The sequence below is a fragment of the Cebus imitator genome, unplaced genomic scaffold, assembly GCF_001604975.1.
Source record: "Cebus imitator isolate Cc_AM_T3 unplaced genomic scaffold, Cebus_imitator-1.0 Scaffold467, whole genome shotgun sequence".
Lineage (NCBI taxonomy): Eukaryota > Metazoa > Chordata > Mammalia > Primates > Cebidae > Cebus > Cebus imitator.
In genome coordinates, this window is record NW_016107782.1 from 151,344 (window position 1) to 169,041 (window position 17,698).

A 17,698-nucleotide genomic window follows, 5' to 3' on the forward strand; every position below is an offset into this window, starting at 1 on the left:
TGGAAATGTGGCAGCCATTTATTTCATTTTTATTTGCTGTAAAAAATAAAGCAATGTAGACTTGCTTTATTTGTGTATAAATAATACATAATGTAAATCTGGAAGGCTGGAGTTTTATAATATTCTTTGTTGACAATTAATAGCAGAGAAGGGATGACTATATGGTAGATGTAAAAAGACCTTTAGAAGGTAAAAAGAAAGTCAACAACAACAATAAAAACTTAGAGACTATAAGCTATTAATACATATCCATTATCATTCATTAATGGATTTTGTGGCTAATTCAGAACTTCGCTCCTGATTTAATGGGAGAGCTCTCTGCTGTTTTGGGTTTAAAGTGAACATGATTTAACTATTTGTAAGAGAAAGTAATTGAAGAACTTAGACCGTGGGGGTCCTAGTTTATGTGTGTAAATGCCAGTTTAGGGGCTAGGTATGACTTGTGTCAGCAGATGTACACAAACATATATGTGAAGGTAGGAGTAAAAGAAGATAAACATATTTTGGAATATTTTAATGGAAACTCCAGATTGTAACTTTTATTTATTTTACTATAAGATGAATTATATTTCCTTCTTCAATACCTGAACAAGGCAGTATCTAGGGAATACATATATTGTGAACAGTAGAAGGAAACGATAGACTCAGTAAAATTGATGTAGACTAGAAAAGTGCAAACTATTTACATTTAAAATAAAACTTACTTTGTTATGCAGAGACCCTAGAAGCCATAAGACTTTGCAGAAATGTCCTTCTACAGAACCAGAAGAAAAAAGAGATATCATGGAAGAACAGCCCCAGAAAAATACCATGGAGAAATTGGGCGTGTCAGCTCCCACCGTACCTGTTAGGAGGCGGCTGGCATGGGATGCAGAGAACACCACTGAAGACGGACAGAAACAGCCCAAGGAGAAAGAGGAGGAGAAGGAGGAGGAGGAGGAGGAGGAGGAAGAGGACAGGAAAATGGGCAAGCAGGCTTATATAGGAGAGCAAGAGCAGTTGGATGTACATGAGAAATCTAAGGCAGACAAGATGAAAAAAGGGTGAGAGTTTTAAATTACTCAGTATAGAGAAGCGTTATTTACATAGTTGATATGTATTTTGTTTTGTCACTAAGTATAGTGGTTTGCACTTTTGATTTTATCACTAATAAAGTGCAGATTTTATTTCAGTGTCACAAAGTAGGCATTGCTGTATGGTTAATAATCTGATTCACTCAGGTATTTAAGTCACCACTGATTGGTAATTGAATACTTGAATTCTGGGGTACTTTGGGAGGAAATAGTTAGGTTTATTTTCATTTATGTCCTGTAATTTATGGTGTGCCATATTTGCAAATGTGTGTGGAAGAATGACTATGTTTAAAGAAATAAACTGGTGTTCTTTAATATCAGATGATTCTACCAAAAAAGAAAATGTTTTGTAACATCTTGAAAAAGGTGATTTCTGAAAATAGCTAATTCCTATTGTTTTGTGTGTAAATTGCTTTGGGGAGTGGCTCTTCTCCATCATTGATAATAGTGCCTTTTGTCTATAATCCAAATCACTTATTTATTCATGGATGTTACAACTAATAATATGGAACTTGAGCCTTGATATAAGGAAGGATTCTCTGCTGTATTGGTTCTGACTTGCAGTGATTTTCCTCCATCCAGTATTCAGTCACTTTTTTCTTTGTGGGTTGTTTTTATCTATTGATATAGCTTATAGTATTTTTTCAGTGTTCAAATTTTATTTTTGATCTTGTGCTTAGTTGTTCTATTCATTATTGAAAATTTCAGTCACTTTTAACTGCCTGTGGATTTGGTGGTTATTTTTTCAGAAACAAAATGGCCTCCTCTTACAAGTTTTATACTTTAAGTGATGGCAAAGTATTTTTTTATCATATGTTCTAGAGGAAATGCTGTATAGATTCATAGATTGTTTCAATTTATAGGTCAGATTCTTCTTCTGTATCCTCAGAAAAAGGAGGCCGGCTTCCTACTCCCAAGCTGAGAGAACTTGGTGGAATCCAGAGGACTCATCATGATCTCACTACTCCAGCTGTTGGTAATTGGCAAACATCATGCAGTTCTTATTTAACCTGCTTTTTCTACATGATAATTTAATGTAATTGAAACTGTCATCTTCTTTATTTTTCCAGGTGGTGCTGTTTTAGTGTCTCCATCTAAGATGAAGCCTCCAGCCACAGAGCAGAGGAAAAGAATGACCTCTCAGGATTGTTTAGAAACTTCAGAGAATGAATTTACTAAGGTAAATATATTTTGGGAAGAAAGCATCTCATCTGGGACTAATCATCATAGACACATGTAAAAAATAAATGATAGGTTAAGATTTTAGAGAATTGTGGCTATGATATGAGGAGATGATACTATTAACATGCTTTTAATAAGGCAAAAGGCTTGACTTTTTTTCTGGTAGAAGCATTGCATTTTTGTTAATACACTTTCAACTTTGTCAGTAGTGACTCAATAGGAAGAGGAAGAAAGCATACTTTTATTGAGCATCTACTGTGTGACAGTGGTATTCCTGCTATGTTCCAGGCATTGTTTTAGTGTTGGGGATATAGCAGAGAACAAACAGGCAAAGATCATGGCCGTCATTGAACTTACATTCTAGTGGTGGAGAGAGACAATAAACAATATAACCAGATAAAATATGTAGTATTTTAGATATTGATTAGTATTAAGGAGAAAAATAAAGCTGCTGAAGTGAACAGGAAGTGGCTAGGAAAATCCTCAGTGCGAGAGTGGCATTTAAGCAGGATCTGAAAAACATAAGGGATTGACCTGTATGCGGATCTGGGAAGGTCTAGGTGATGAGAACAGCAAGTGCAGTCCCTCAGGTGAGAAGGTACCTGCTTCCTTGAGGAACAGCTAGGAGGTCAGTATAGCTGGAGAAGAGAGAGAATGAGAAGGAGAGTAGTGTGGATAGAGTTCAGAGACATAATGGAGTGCTAAATTGTGTAGGGCTTTGTAAATCATAGCAAAGATTAAAAATTTTTTTCTCTGTATGAAGTGGGAAGCTATTGGAAAGGTACAGGAGTGACATGATTTTACTTAGTTTTTTCTGAGGTCTTTCTGGCTGCTGTGTTGAGAATAGATAGTAGCAGAGCAAGAGCTGCGGCATAAAAACACTTGGGAGTCACTTACGCTGTCCAGGTAAGAGGTGATGGTTGTTTGGACCTTGGTGGTGGCAGTGAAGGTCATATGATAAAGTTCAATTTTGGGTACACATGGATACAGCCAACAAGATTTGCTGATGGATAAGATCTGGGGTGGGAGAAAGAGAAAAATCAAGAATGACTCGAGTTTTGGCCTTAGCAATAAGGTTGGAGTCACCATTTAACTGAGCTGGGGAAGGCAGTGTGAGGAAAATATTTGTTGGGGAAGATCAGTAATTCTGTTCTGGACACACTAAATTTGAGAAGCTTATTAGACATACAAGTAGACATGTTGAATAGGGAATTGACTATATAGGTTTGGAGTGTAGAGGAGAAGTTGGGCTATAGCTACAGATTTGAGGTTTTTTATAACTTAAGTGGGTCAGGTATTTAAAGTATTGAGACTAGAGGAAATCAAGGGAGTGGGTATAGACAGAGAAGAATAGTTGCAGACAGATCTGAGCCCCAGTTTTTTGATATTGGGAAGTTGAAGACTAGTAAGCAAAGAGATTGAAGAAGAGCAGCCAGTGAAGTGGTTACAAACAGGAGACTGGTATCCTGGAGGTGTCAGAAAGGGAGAGTCAAGAAGGGAGGTGTCAAGAAGAGATAGGTCAGTAAGACAGGACAATTGCTTACTGGATTTAGCAACACAGAGGTCATTGGTGACCTTGATAAAGGGCAGTTTTGGTGGAAGGGAGGGAAAAAAGCCTAAGTGCGAGTGAGTTCAATAGAAAAAAGAACAGAAGAATTGGATACAGCTGCCACAGAAAATTCTTTGAAGTGTTTCTTTTCCAAGAAGGGAAGCAGAGTAACGCAGGGGTAGTTGAGAGAGGTGAGATCAAGATGGAAGACATAACAGCACATTTGTATGTTGACAAAAATAATTTTGGAGAGAGAAAAGTTGATGGTGCAGGAGTGGGGAAAGTTGTTGGAAAGATGCCTTTGAGTAGGAGAAAGGGCTTAGGATTTGGTGGAGATGTGGAGGGGCTGGCTTTTGACATCGATTGTTTCTTCATTGTTACAAGAGGGAAGGTATAATTCATGAGCACTGCTGGTGAATTTAGGAAGATGTGATGGCAGCTTTTGGAAAGCCTCTTCTGATTGCTCCTTTGTGACATGTGAAGAAAGATCCTTGCTGAGACTAAGGCCGGAGAAGATGTTGGAGATTCGAGGAAAGTGAAAGCATAGAGTAGTCATCTCAGAGAGTGGGAGAGTGAGTGGGCCAGGGGAATGTGTAATATTTTAGGCCAATGTTAAGGGGCCATTTTAAGTTGGTGGTCACAAAGGTGGTGGAAGACCAGTCAGGAAGGATTGTGTGCTTTCTCCAGGAATGTTTGGCTGCAGAGGTGCAGGATAGATAGAGAGTTGGATTTACCTAGGATTTTGAACTTGTCATGAGAGTAAGACAAAGTGAGAAAAAGGGTAATGGAGTTAAGGTATATATGAAGAAGGGATTATAATGATTGGCTGTTGAAGTTGAGTTGGTTAAGGAAGGACACTGGGACTTGAAAACAGTACAGAGGTGATAGGATCAGTGGATGGATGGTCTTGGTAAAATAAAAGACTTGTTGGAATTGGGGCATCCGTGGGGAATAGTTTCAAAGTTAGGAGATGGTGGTCAGAAATTGAGATTATGGAGAGGTTGTAGTTACTAGTAATGACAAGGCTTAACATATAATCATGAGTGTAAGTGGTTGGAGTAGAATAGAGAACATTCAGAGAAGAGGTTGAAAATCTATAGGGAATTTTGCTGATGACTGTTTGTGAATTTGAATACAAAGTAGTAGTTTTCAGGGATTGGGAACAGGTGGGAGATGGGATCAGAGCACCTTCTACCTCTTAATCCCCAGTGCTTAGAACAGAGCCCAGCTCATAGCAGGTAACAGGCTGAATGAATGTTATTGAAGTGACAGAATATCCAAACTATTTCCTGTTGCTTATGTATATGTTGGTTTATTAAAGGAAATGTGACATTAGGAATACAGTCAGAAGACTCATGAGAATCAAATCTTAGTGAACTGTTCTGCTCCTCCTGAGAAATATCCAGGCCGCCACCTGGAAGGTGTGAGCGTTTAGGCAGCTATATACACACAGCTGATTCAGCCAAAACAAGTGACTAATCCATATTTGCAGCTAGATTTATATGTATTATTTTCACTTACTCTTGAATTAATTTATTGAATAAATAGAGTAATATCGTCCCTCAGAATTTTAATGCCAATCTCTGTCTCACTGTGCGTGCTATGTACTTGTAACATTTTAATTACCAACTTCTCTAAAATAAGCAAGCTTCTGGCTCACACTTGTAATCCCAGTACTTTGGGAAGCTGAGGTGGGCGGATCACGTAAAGCCAGGAGTTCAAGACCAGCCTGGCCTACATAGGGAAACCTTGTCCCTACCAAAATTATAAAAATTAGCTGGGCATGATGGCAGTTGCCTGTAATCCCAGCCACTCGGGAGGCTGAGGCACAAGAATCGCTTTAACCCGAGAGGCGGAGGTTGGAGTGAGCAGAAATCACTCCACTGCACTTCAGCCTGGGAGACAAGAGCGAGACTGTCTCCAAACAAACAAATACATACATACATATGTATATATGTATGCAAGTTTATTATTGACAACTTGATTGGATATCCTTCCATGTGAATTTTCTGCCACCAGCACTACCAGGGACTATACCAGGAGCTAGCTAGATTTTGTTATTTCCCAGTGTCTACGCTTTGGTTACTGGTAGGCAGAGGAGTTGCTAAACTTTGATATATACCATCAGTTTTTCCCCTTATATTCTCTTACTAAAGCATTTATAAGAAATTATATTATTGTAATGTATAAAATTAAACTTGTAGGTCATTCAATTTCCAATAAATTATCAGTATGTCCCAAAACTTTAGGGTAGAATTCTCATATTGATTTGATTATCAAGAAGCATTTTCAAATCTTAAAATTATATTAAAAACCCAAGTGTGCATTAGCTCACTTCATTCATCAGCAGATTTACCCACATGCTATGGCAATGATAATGAATAGAAACAGACATGGTACATGAGCTTATGAAGCCTGCAGCAGTCTGATCAGGGAGATACATGTTAACTACACCAAAAAAAAAAAAAAAAAAAAGAAATTAAAACTAACAAGGAGTTTCAATATCAAACTACTTAGTGCTATTCTGGAAGGAATTGGCCTAGTCATGGAGATCAGGAACCTTTTTGGAAGCCAGTGATGCTTCTTTGAAAAACTCATAATTGAGCTAAGATGAAGAAGAGGAAGCATTAACTAGGAAAAAAGGATGGGAGAAGGAGCATAGGCTATTCCAAGATCTTGTGGAGAGAAAGAATGTAGAGTTTGAGGAAACAAAGATCAATACAGTGTGTGGCAGGGAGCATGGTGCAACATGAGGCTGGAAAACAGCAACATTGGGATTTCTGTCATTATCTCCAGAGCAGTGGGAAGCCATTGAAATATTTTAAGTATGGGAATTGTGGTGGATATATGTTTTGCAAGATCTGTTTGGCTGCCATAGGAGGCAACAGTAGATTGTGAATGCCCTTAAAAAGCCATTGCAGTAGTCCACGTAGGAGGTGTTGGTAGCTTGGATGAAGGAGGGTGGGAATAGATAGAAGTGGATGAAACTGCACAGTTGTGTAAGGAGAAGAATGATAAGGCTTGATGCTGGGTTGGGTAATGGGGGATAAGAGACAGGGATGCCTGCTTAGTTTCTGGCTTGCCCATCAAGATTGATGGAGGTACCATGCACTGAGCAAGAGAACTCTGGACAAGGAGCCTCTTTGGAGGGGAGTTGTATTTTCATTCATTCAATTTGATATTTAATAGGCTCTTACTATGTGCCAGGCACTGTTCTGGGTTCTGGAGATTCATTGGTAATCAAGACAATATCCCTGCCTTCATGAGGCTTATATTTTCATTGGGAGGAATGGACAAATCATTTTTTAAGAAAATAATTTCACATAGTAGTAAGTACTGTTAATGAAATAAAACTACAGATGACCTCTAAGGGATGGGTAAGGCAGCTTTAGTTTGGGCTGTTCAGGACAGGCATCTCTAAGGAGATGACATTTTAGCTGAGACCTGACTGATGAGGAAGGTGCCCGTGCAGAGATCTGGGGCAGATTGTTTTCCAGTTAGAAAGAACAGGGGCTGGGCTCAGTGGCTCACGCCTGTAATCTTAACACTTTGGGAGGCCAGGGCAGGTGGATCACTTGAGGTCGGGAATTTGACACCAGTCTGGCCAACACAGTGAAACCCTACATCTACAAAATTACAAAAATTTGCTGAATGTGGTGGCACATGCCTGTAGTCCCAGCTACTTGGGAGGCTGAGACACAAGAATTGCTTGAACCTGGGAAGCGGAGGGTGTAGTGAGCCCAGATTGTGCCACTGCACTCCAGCCTGGGTGGCAGAGTGAGACTTCATCTAAAAAAAAATCCAGCAAGCAAATGCAAGTGTTCTTGCCTAGGGCAGGAACCCAGAGATAATTAAGAGAGTGAAAAGGCTAGTGTGGCTGGAGCCTGGAGAGGAAAGAGGAGAGGGCAGGAAGTGAGATTGGAAAGGGAGGCTGAGTAAGGATCTTGGTTGTTATTTATTTATTTTTAAATTTAATTTAATTTTATATTCACTTTTTTGGGTGGGGAGGGGAGGACAGGGTCTCGCTCTATTGCTCAGGCTGGAGTGTAGTGGTATGATCTTGGCTCACTGCAACCGTTGCCTTCTAGGCTCAAACGGTTCTCATGCCTCAGCCTCCCAAATAGCTGGGACTACAGGTGCCTGCTGCCACACCTGGCTAATTTTTTGTATTTTTAGTAGAGATGTGGTTTCCTCGTGTTGGCCAGGCGGTGTTGAACTCCTGACCTCAAGTTTTGCACCTGCCTCAGCCTCCCAAAGTGCTGCAAATTCAGGTTACAGCCACCACTTCTGGCCCATTTATTTTGCTTTTCGAGACAAGGTTTTGCTCGATTGCCCAGGCTGGAATGCAGTGGTGAGATCATGGCTCATTGTAGCCTCCTGGGCTTAGGCAATTCTTGCACTTTAGCATCTGACTAGCTGGGACCACAGATGTGTGCCACCATGCCTAGCTAATTAAAAAAGAAATTTTTTTGTAGAGATGGGGTCTCACTGTGTTGTCCATGCTGTTCTGAAACTCCTGGGCTCAAGCAGTTCTCCTTTCTTGGCCTCCCAAAGTGGTAGGCTCACAGGCTTGAGCCAGTGTGCCAGCCTGAATTTTATTTTAGATTCAGAGGATACATATGCAGTTACATTGATATATTATGTAATGCTGGGGTTTGGGCTACTATTGAACCCATCACCCAAATAGTGAACATTGTACTCAATAGGTAGTTTTTCAACCCTTGCACCCCTCCTTCTCTTCCCCCTTTTGTAGTTCCTGGTGTCTGTTTCCATCTTTATGTTGTGTGTACCTATTGTTTAGCTCCCACTTATAAATGAGAATATGCAGTATTTGATTTAATGTTTCTGTGTTAATTCACTTAGGGATAATGGCCTTCAGCTGCATCCATGTTGTTGCAGTGGACATAATTTCTTTCTTTTTTATGGCTGCACAGTATTCTATGGTGTGTATATGTACCACATTTTCTTTATCCAGTCCACTGTTAATGGACACCTATGCTGATACCATGAGTTTGCTAATGTGAATAGTGCTGGATTAAACCTATAAGTGAAGATCTTTTTTCATAGAATGATTTCTTTTGGGTAGATACCCAGTAGTGAGATTGCTGGGTTGAATGGTAGCTCTAATTTTAGTTGTTTGAGAAATTTCCATACTGTTTTCCACAGGGGTTGCATTTCCTTTTCTCTGCATCCTTGCCAACACCAACACCTGTTATTTTTTTGACTTTTTTATCGTAGCCATTCTGACTGGTGTGAGATGATATCTCATTATGGTTTTGATTTGCATCTCTGGTGATTAGCAATGTTGAACATTTTTTCATGTTTGTTGGCTTCTTTGTCTTTTAAGAAGTGTCTGTTCATGTCCTTTGCCCAATTTTTAAGGTAGTTGTTTTTTTTCTTGTTAAGTTCCTTATAGATTGTGGATATTAGTCCTTTGTCAGATATGTCATTTGCACATATTTTCTCCCATTCTGTAAGATGTCTGTTTACTCTGTTAATTGTTTCTTTCGCTGTGCAAATGCTATGTAGTTTAATTAAGTCCCAGTTGTCAATTTGTTTTTGTTACATTTGTTTTTCAGTACTTAGCCATAAATTCCTTGCCTCGGCCAATGTCCAGAAGAGTTTTTTCTAGGTTTTCTTCTAGGATTTTTATACTTTGAGGTCTTACATTTAAGTCTTTAATCCATCTTGAGTTAATTTTTGTATATGGTGAGAGGTAGGGGTCTAATTTCATTCTTCTACATATGGCTAGCCAGTTTTCCCAACACTGTTTATTGAATAGGGTGTCCTTTTTCCATTGTTCATTTTTTGCCATCTTTCTTAAAGATCAGATAGCTGTAGGTGTATGCCTTTATTTCTGGTTCCTCTTTTCTGTTCCATTGGTCTGTGTATATGTTTGTTTGCCAGTACCATGATGTTTTGGTTTCTGTAACCTTATAGTAGAGTTTGAAGTCAAGAAATGTGATGCCTCCAGCTTTGTTCTTTTTTTTCGCTTAGGATTGCTTTGGGCCCTTTTTTCCCCTTCCATATGAATTTTAGAACTTTTTTCTAATTCTGTAAAAAATGACATTGGTAGTTTGATAGGAATTGCATCGAATCTGTAAGTTACTTTGGACAGTATGGCAATTTTAACAATATTGATTCTTCTAATCCATGAGCGTGGAATGCTTTTTCATTTGTTTATGTCGTCTATAATTTATTTCAGCAGTATTTTGTAGTTCATGTGGAGGCCTTTCATCTCCTTGGTTAGCTGTGTTCCTAGGTACTTTATTTTTGGGGGAGCTATTGTAATGGGACTGTATCCTTGATTTGGTTCTTGCCCTGAATTATTGGTGTGTAGAAATGCTACTGATTTTTGAACACTGATTTTTGGATCCTGAAACTTCACTGAAGTCATTTAGCAGTTCTTTTGGAGGGATTGTTAGGGTTTTCTAGGTTTAGAATCATATCATGAGTGAACAGAGATAATTTGACTTCCTCTTTTTCTATTTAGATGCCTTTTGTTTTTTTTCTTGCCTGATTGCTCTGGGTAGGACTTCCAGTACTATGTTGGATAGAGGTGGTGAGAGTGGGCATCCTTGTCTTGTTCTCAGGGGGGAATGTTTCGAGCTTTCGCCCATTCAGTATGATACTGGCTGTGGGTTTGTCATAGATGGCTCTTACTATTTTGAGAGGTAATGTTCCTTCATTGTCTAGTTTGCTGAGGATTTTTATCATGAAGGGATATCAGACTTTATCAAATGCTTTTTTTGTATCTGCTGAGATGATCAATTTTTAATTCTGTTTATGTGCTAATACTATTCCCAAAAATTGAGCAGAAGGGATTTATCCCTAACACAGTCTATGAAACTAGTATCATTCTGATACCAAAATCTGGCAAGGACACAACAAAAAAGAAAACTGTAGGCCAACATTCCTGATGAACATAGACTCAAAAATCCTCAACAAAATATTATCAAACTGAATCCGGCAGCACATCAAAAAGATAGATAATTCATCACAATGAAGTGGAGCTTATTCTCTTGGATATTATTCTAATGGCGCTGGGACACCTCTGGAATATGTGAAGCAACAAAGCAAATATGATATGATTCACAGGGTAAATCAAATCACTGTGTCTTCTCATTGGAGAACTGCTGTACACAGGGCTAAGTAGAGCGGTGAGGCCTCTTGGCCTTTTGAGGTTTTAGGCCCCAAAACAGATCACAGAATCAGTTATGTTAAACCTGGGAACCCCGTGTGTTTTATTTTACAGGTTTCTTTCAGGTATTTTCAGCAATTGTAAAACCAATTTGACAGAGATCACAAATTTTGTTCATATGTGTAGAAAAAGGAATGAAAAAAAGCAATATCTCTTTGGAATTATTTGTATTGTACTGTGATACTCGTTTAAAAAGGAAAGCAAGTAGAAGGTTTGTGGTTTTATCCTAGATATTAATTTGAAATATGTTTATTGGTTGAGACCAACAGCAGCCCTACGCCCCTTTGAAGCAATAAGCTCTACAATCACAGAAAATGATATTTAAGTTCAGAAAGTAATGTTTTGAATGTTACATTGATAGAATCAAAGATAATAAGTGAAGGCAACAACTACAAGAAATAATCAGGAAAGTGTGGAACTGTATTTGATTTTACTGACTTGCCTTCTTTTAATTTAATTTTTTTAAATATATAAATAGAGATGGGTCTTGATATATCGTTGTCCAGGCTAGTCTTCAACTTCTGGCCTCAAGTGATCCTCCCTTCTCGGCATCCCATGGTGCTAGGATTACAGGCATGAGCCACTGCATCTGAACTATTTTTATTGTATTTTTTTAGACAGTCTGTCTCTGTTTCCTGGCTGGAGTGCAGTGATGCAATTATGACCCACTGCCATCTCTGGCAATCTCTGTCTCTCGGCTCAAGCAATTCTTGTGCCTCAGCCACCCAAGCATCTGGATTACAGGTGTGTGCCACCACACCCGACTAATTTTTGTATTTTTAGTAGAGATCGGTTTCACCATTTTGGCCAGGCTGATCTTAAACTCTTGGCCTGAAATGATCATCCTGCCTTGACCTCCCAAATTGTTAAGATTACAGGTGTGAGCCACCGTGCCCAGCTGCCTTCTTTTAAAAAGTAAAATTGTTAATGACTTTTAGGATAGTGATACTTAGGCATTGTAGAAAACAGCAAATGCTGACCAAACTATAAAAGAAGATAAATATCTCACATATATATATACTGTTTAGGGACATCTGCTGTTACATTTTTGAGGTATTTAGGTATATATATGTGTTAGTATATTTGGTTATTTATTATACTCTAGAAAGGTTTAATTATTTTTTAGCACTGTTTTGTGAACATATTTTCATATCATGAAATATTTATAATCTTATTTTTATGGAAACATGCAGTCTATAGTTATACCAAAGTTTTTAAAAACCAGATGCTTATTGTTGAAATCTAATTGTTATTTAGATTCCTGTTATTTCTTAATCTGTTTTGAAGAACTACTGTAAAGAAATCCATCCTTTAGCTACATTTTTGTTTATATTATTTTGTATATGTAACTACTCCCCAAGTATTACTGTATAGTCAAAGAAGTCAAAGAACACAAAATTTTAAGGCTTCTGCTATGTTGTGCCAGCCCCACAGAAAGATTGTACTCCCAATAGCATTCTATGAGATTCCCAATTTTTCCACATCCTTGCCAGCTCAGGTGTCACTGTTTTTTAAAAAATTAATCTTTGAAATTTGGTAAGTGAAAAATTAGTATCTCACTGCTTTCATTTTTTATAATTATTTGATCATTAGTAAGGTAGAATATGTTTACTGTTTATGATTTGTGTGTACAGTATATGAATTGCTCATTCATACTTTTTCTACTTTTTAATTAGATTTATATTTTTTCTTATTGCTTTTAAAGAAACATTTATGTAGCAATGATAATTCATTATCAATCATAAAGGTTGTATATTTTTCCAAATTCTGCATTTTTCTCTTAATTTTTAAAATGTCTACGTATTTTGTTTATACAGCCAAGTCTGTCTGTATCATATCTTTCCCACACTGAGGTTGCATAAATTCTCTCACATTTTCTCCTGTTTTTTTGCATTTAAATGTTTGGCCTATTTATTTATATATCTACACGTAGGTATCTCTCTTTTTTTTTTTTGTCATTTAGAAAGAAAATCGTGCAATATCCCTATTGACTTCTCCAGCTGCTGGTATAAAAACAGTTGATCCTCTGCCTTTGCGGGAAGATTCTGAAGACAGTATCCCCAAATTTACTGAGGCAACTGTTCCAGCTTCAAAAATTCCAGAACACCCAACAAATACCCCTGGACAGTCGCCTTCTCCACTGCATGTTCCATCCTACTGGCATCCCTCTCGTCGAATTCAGGGCTCTCTTAGAGACCCAGAGTTTCAGCACAATGGTAATTATTTTCGTTTTAATTTTTTGTCTTTTAAAATACAGTGTTATACTGATAGGTACAAAGGCCAAGAATGCACTTTATATTAATAAATCACTTATTTCTTATTTTTGGTTAATGTATTAATGAGATTTCTTTAAATAGGAAAAATCCCTCTTTGGGACACCCAATTGTGCTTCACCTAAGTTCGCTTTTTGCTGTTATATATGTGTGAGATATCTCTCAAGTTCTTATCTATAGACATAGAGGGAACCCATTAGATAGGTGCCAGTAGCATGCCTTCTCTGTATGTGGCAACCAAAAACGTCTCCAGACACATTGCCAAATGTTGCCTGAGTGTAGAATTCACGGCCAGACATGATTTTCCTTTAGTTGTAGTAGGCATTGCTCAGCTCCTCTAGCTTCCACTGTTAATGTTAAGAAGTTGAATGCCACTTTTATTCTGGATCTTTTATATGTGGTGTTTTCTTTATGGCAGCTTTTAGGATCTTCTCCTCATATCTAATGTTCTGAAATTTTATGATGTGCCTCTGAGTGGGTATTTTTTTATTCATTTTGCTGGTACTCCATAGACCTTTCAATCTGGAAAATTCTCACTTCTGGAACATTTTCTTGAATTATTCAGTCAAAAATTCCCTCTCCTGGCCGGGCACAGTGGTTCATGCCTGTAATTCCAGCACTATGGAAGGCTGAGGCAGGTGGAATACTTGAGGCCAGGAGTTTGAGACCAGCCTGGGCCACAGGATGAAACCCTGTCTCTACTACAAAAAAATTAGCTTGGTGTGATGGCGCATGCCCTTAGTTCCAGCTACTTGGGAGGCTGAGGCATGAGAATTGCTTGAGCCTGGGTGGCAAAAAAAAAATAAAAAATTTTCTCCTTTCTCTGTTTCCTGTTTCCAGGACTCCTATTAATACAGATGTTGGACATGATTTTATGTTTTATCTTACCTCTCCTATTTTTCATCTCTGTCTTTTAATTTGAAAAGTTACTAATTTTATCTTCTGTCTTTTCTGTTTTTAAAATTTTTTATTTCAATAGCTTTTGGGGTACAGATGGTTTTTGTTACATGGATATATTCTATAGTGGTGAATTCTGCATTTTAATGCACCTGTGGTCTATTTTGGAAAATGTTCCCATGTGAAATGATGAGAAGAATGTATATTCTGCAGTTGTTGGGTAGAATGTTTTGTAAATATCTGTTAAGTCTATTTGTTTTAGAGTACTGTTTAAGTCCATTGTTTCTTTGTTGGCTTTCTGTCTCAATGATCTATCTGTTGCTGTCAGTGGTGTATTGAAGTCCCCTACTATTATTATCTTGCTGTCTACCTCATTTCTTAGGTCTAGTAGTAAGTGTTTTATGAATCTGGGAACTCCAGTGTTAGGTGCATATAAATTTAGGACTGACGGTAGTATCTTCTTGTTGGATTGAGCTTTTTATTTTATATAATGACATTTGTCTTTTTTTAAATTGTTGTTACTTTAAAGTCTGTTTTGCCTGATATAAGACTCCAGCTTGCTTTTGGTTTCCATTTGCATGGATATCTTTTCCTATCCGTTTACCATGAGTTTATATGAATCTTTGTGTGTTAGATATTTGGTTTATGGTTTTTAATCCATTCTGCCATTCCATGTCTTTTAAATGGAGCATTTAGGCCATTTACGTTCAGTGTTAATATTGAGATGTGACGGTACTGTTCTATTCATTATGTTAGCTGTTATTTACTTTGTTTTCTCTGTTGTGTTATTGTTTTATAGGCCCTGTGAGTTTTAAGCTTTTAGGAGGTTCTGTTTTGCTGCATACCAAGCTTTTGTTTCAAAATTTAGAACCCTTAGCGTTTCTTGTAGTGCTGGTCTGGTAGTGACAAATTCCCTCAGCATGTGTTTTTCTGAAAAAGACTTTATTTGTCCTTAATTTAAGAAACTTAGTTTTGCTAAACTAACAAAATTCCTTGCTGACAGGTATTCTGTTTAAGGAAGCTAAAGATAGGACCCCAATCCCTTCTGCCTTGTAAGGTTTCTGCTGAGAAACATATCTGTTGTTAGTCTGATAGTTTTTCTTTTATAAGTTACCTGGTGCTTTTTTAAGTTACCTGATGCTTTTTTTTTTTTCTGACAGAATTCTTTCCTTCATATTGACTTTAGATAACCTGATGACTATATGCCTATGATCTTTTTGCAATGAAGTTCCTAAGAGTTCATTGAGCTTCTTGTATTTGAATATTTAAATCTCTGGCAAGGCCAGGGAAGTTTTCCTCAATTATTTTCTCAAATAAGTTTTCCAAACTTTTAGCCTTTTCTTCTCCCTCAGTGTCACCATTTATTTTTAGGTTTGGTTGTTTACATAATCTCATATTTCTTGGAGACTTTGTTCATTTCTTTTGATTTTTTTTTCTTTATTTTTGTTTGGGTTAATTCAAAAGCCTTGCCTCTGAGCTCTGAAATTCTTTTTTCTGCTTTATTTTCCCCTCGTACCTGGCATGCCAGCTATCTTCTACTTATTCTAGCCTGTTTTTGAAACTTTGCACTGCATTTTGTATTTCTCTATTTTTTATTTCTAGAAGTTCTGATTGGGTTTTTATTACGATATCTATCTCTCTGCAAAGTATTTCATTTATATCCTGAAATTAAAAAAAAAAATTTTAATGTTGGTTTTTACTTTTCTCTGGTAGCTTCTTGAGTAGCTTAATAATCAACCTTCTGAATTCATTGTCTGGTATTTCAAAGATTTCATCTTGGTTTGCATCCATTACTGGGGAGCAAGTGTGATCTTTTGGAGATGTTATAGAACCGTGTTTTGTCGTATTGCCAAAATTACTTTCTGGTTCCTTCTTTTTTTGGGTATACTATTCTAATTGTTTTCAAATTTATTTTTGATTTGACTGTGTTTTTGTTTTTTTTTTTTCATTTTTTCCCCTCTTAAGAATTTGACTTTGGTGATTATAATTTGTTATAGTTTAATTTGGTTCTTGGTGCTTTTAGGAGTGAAGAGTCTTTATAAGTTCTTTGGTTATAGAGAGACTTTGTAGGATGGCTTTCTCAGATGCTGGTTGTAGTAGCTGTGGTACTCAGTGTGTGCGCAAGTTCACTGTCTCCTGTGGGGTTGGAATGGCAGAGGTCTCTTGAAGCTTATCTCATTCCCCTGTGGTGTGTACTTTTTTATTTATCTAATTTTTTTCCAGTATTTTGTTTACTGAGTTGATAGTTCAGGCTTCAGGCCAGTAGGGGAGGTATCCCTGGGTAGGAAATTACTGTAGCAAACAAAAGCAGGTGGGTGAATGCAATACACACTGGTGGGCAGAGGTGACAGCCTTGGTGAACGTGGGTGGAGGAGCTCTCAGTTAGATGCAATGGGGTCTCATCAGGGTGAAGGGTGGGAGCCACCTCACCTCCCCTGCCAAGCCAGCAGGAAAGCTATCCACCTCCCAGCCTCACTCCTGTCTCAGTGGCCCAGCTATTCAGATCAAACAGGCACCTCTTTTTGTCTGTAGGAATGTTGATGTTCCAAGTAGATAGGAATTGTGACTATGCCTCTCATGCAAGCCTGTACCTGGGGAGTGCTCCTCCTGTGGGGAAGCAGTCACCCTGAGGTGTTCCAGACAGGTTGTCTATAGGCACACCCATACCGAGTCCTGTGGGAGAAGCCCCAGCTATGTCTGCAGTGGTGAATGAGGGGAAAGAAGACCCCTTCTCCAAGACCCTTCATGAGCACTAAGGCTGCCTGACTATTGGGTAATGGGGTAGACTCCCTGCTGAGCCTAGCACTGCAATTGTGTCTCTGCTGAAAGAAATTTCCCACCAGTGGAAAGATCTGGGACTCCTGAGATTCCTTGGTTATAGATAAGGTTAGAGTGCTGGCTTTCTTGCATGTTGGTTGTAATAGTAATGAACTTGTCCCGTAGACAGATTCAGGACCACTGGTTTGCTAGGTTGTTTGCAGGCAGTGGTGATAGCTGAGGTCACACACTGGTTTTCTCTATTCTGGGCACGGCATTATTCTACCTAGAGATGGTGTAATGGACTGTGTCAGTTGGCCTCTAATCAGGAGGTGCTGCTTGCAAGAGTACCAGCTGCAGTAGTAGCAGCGGTATTTGAGCTTGCCCTGTGTTGACCAGGGGAGATACCCTGGCTTTTCACACCATGGGAAGGGTTATAAAGCTCCCCAAAATTATGTCCTTTGTGTTAAGCTACCAGGGTGGGTGGAGGGGCACAGCCAGGCGGGGGCTGGGTCAGGTGGGTCTGCTTTTTGACTTTCCACATACTGTTAGTTTTTTAAAAAGATTTTTCTCTTTCTGTTTTAAACATTGCATATTCCTTTTATACAGTATCCCATTCTTATTTCATGAATGGTATGTCTTACCTCTTTGAAGAGGTAAATGATATATATAATGCCTCTGTTTTGAATATAGTACCCCTGCCCACAGTTGAACCTGGTATCCTTCAGTCACAGTAGCTCTGGTAAACTTTTAGAGACAAAACTTG

At 38.2% G+C, this 17,698-nt stretch overlaps 1 protein-coding gene across 11 annotated transcripts in view; it reads left to right on the forward strand.

The window, feature by feature from the left end:
* The window catches only part of MDM1 (Mdm1 nuclear protein), a 44,111-nt gene that overhangs the window by 23,612 nt on the left and 2,801 nt on the right, over positions 1 to 17,698 (forward strand). For all 11 annotated transcript variants that reach the window (XM_037732714.1, XM_037732719.1, XM_037732716.1 and 8 more), the window contains 4 exons: positions 717 to 1,043; positions 1,937 to 2,049; positions 2,144 to 2,253; positions 12,969 to 13,221. In XM_037732714.1, coding sequence (XP_037588642.1) covers positions 717 to 1,043; positions 1,937 to 2,049; positions 2,144 to 2,253; positions 12,969 to 13,221 — 803 coding nt within the window. The remainder of the gene's footprint in view (positions 1 to 716; positions 1,044 to 1,936; positions 2,050 to 2,143; positions 2,254 to 12,968; positions 13,222 to 17,698) is intronic.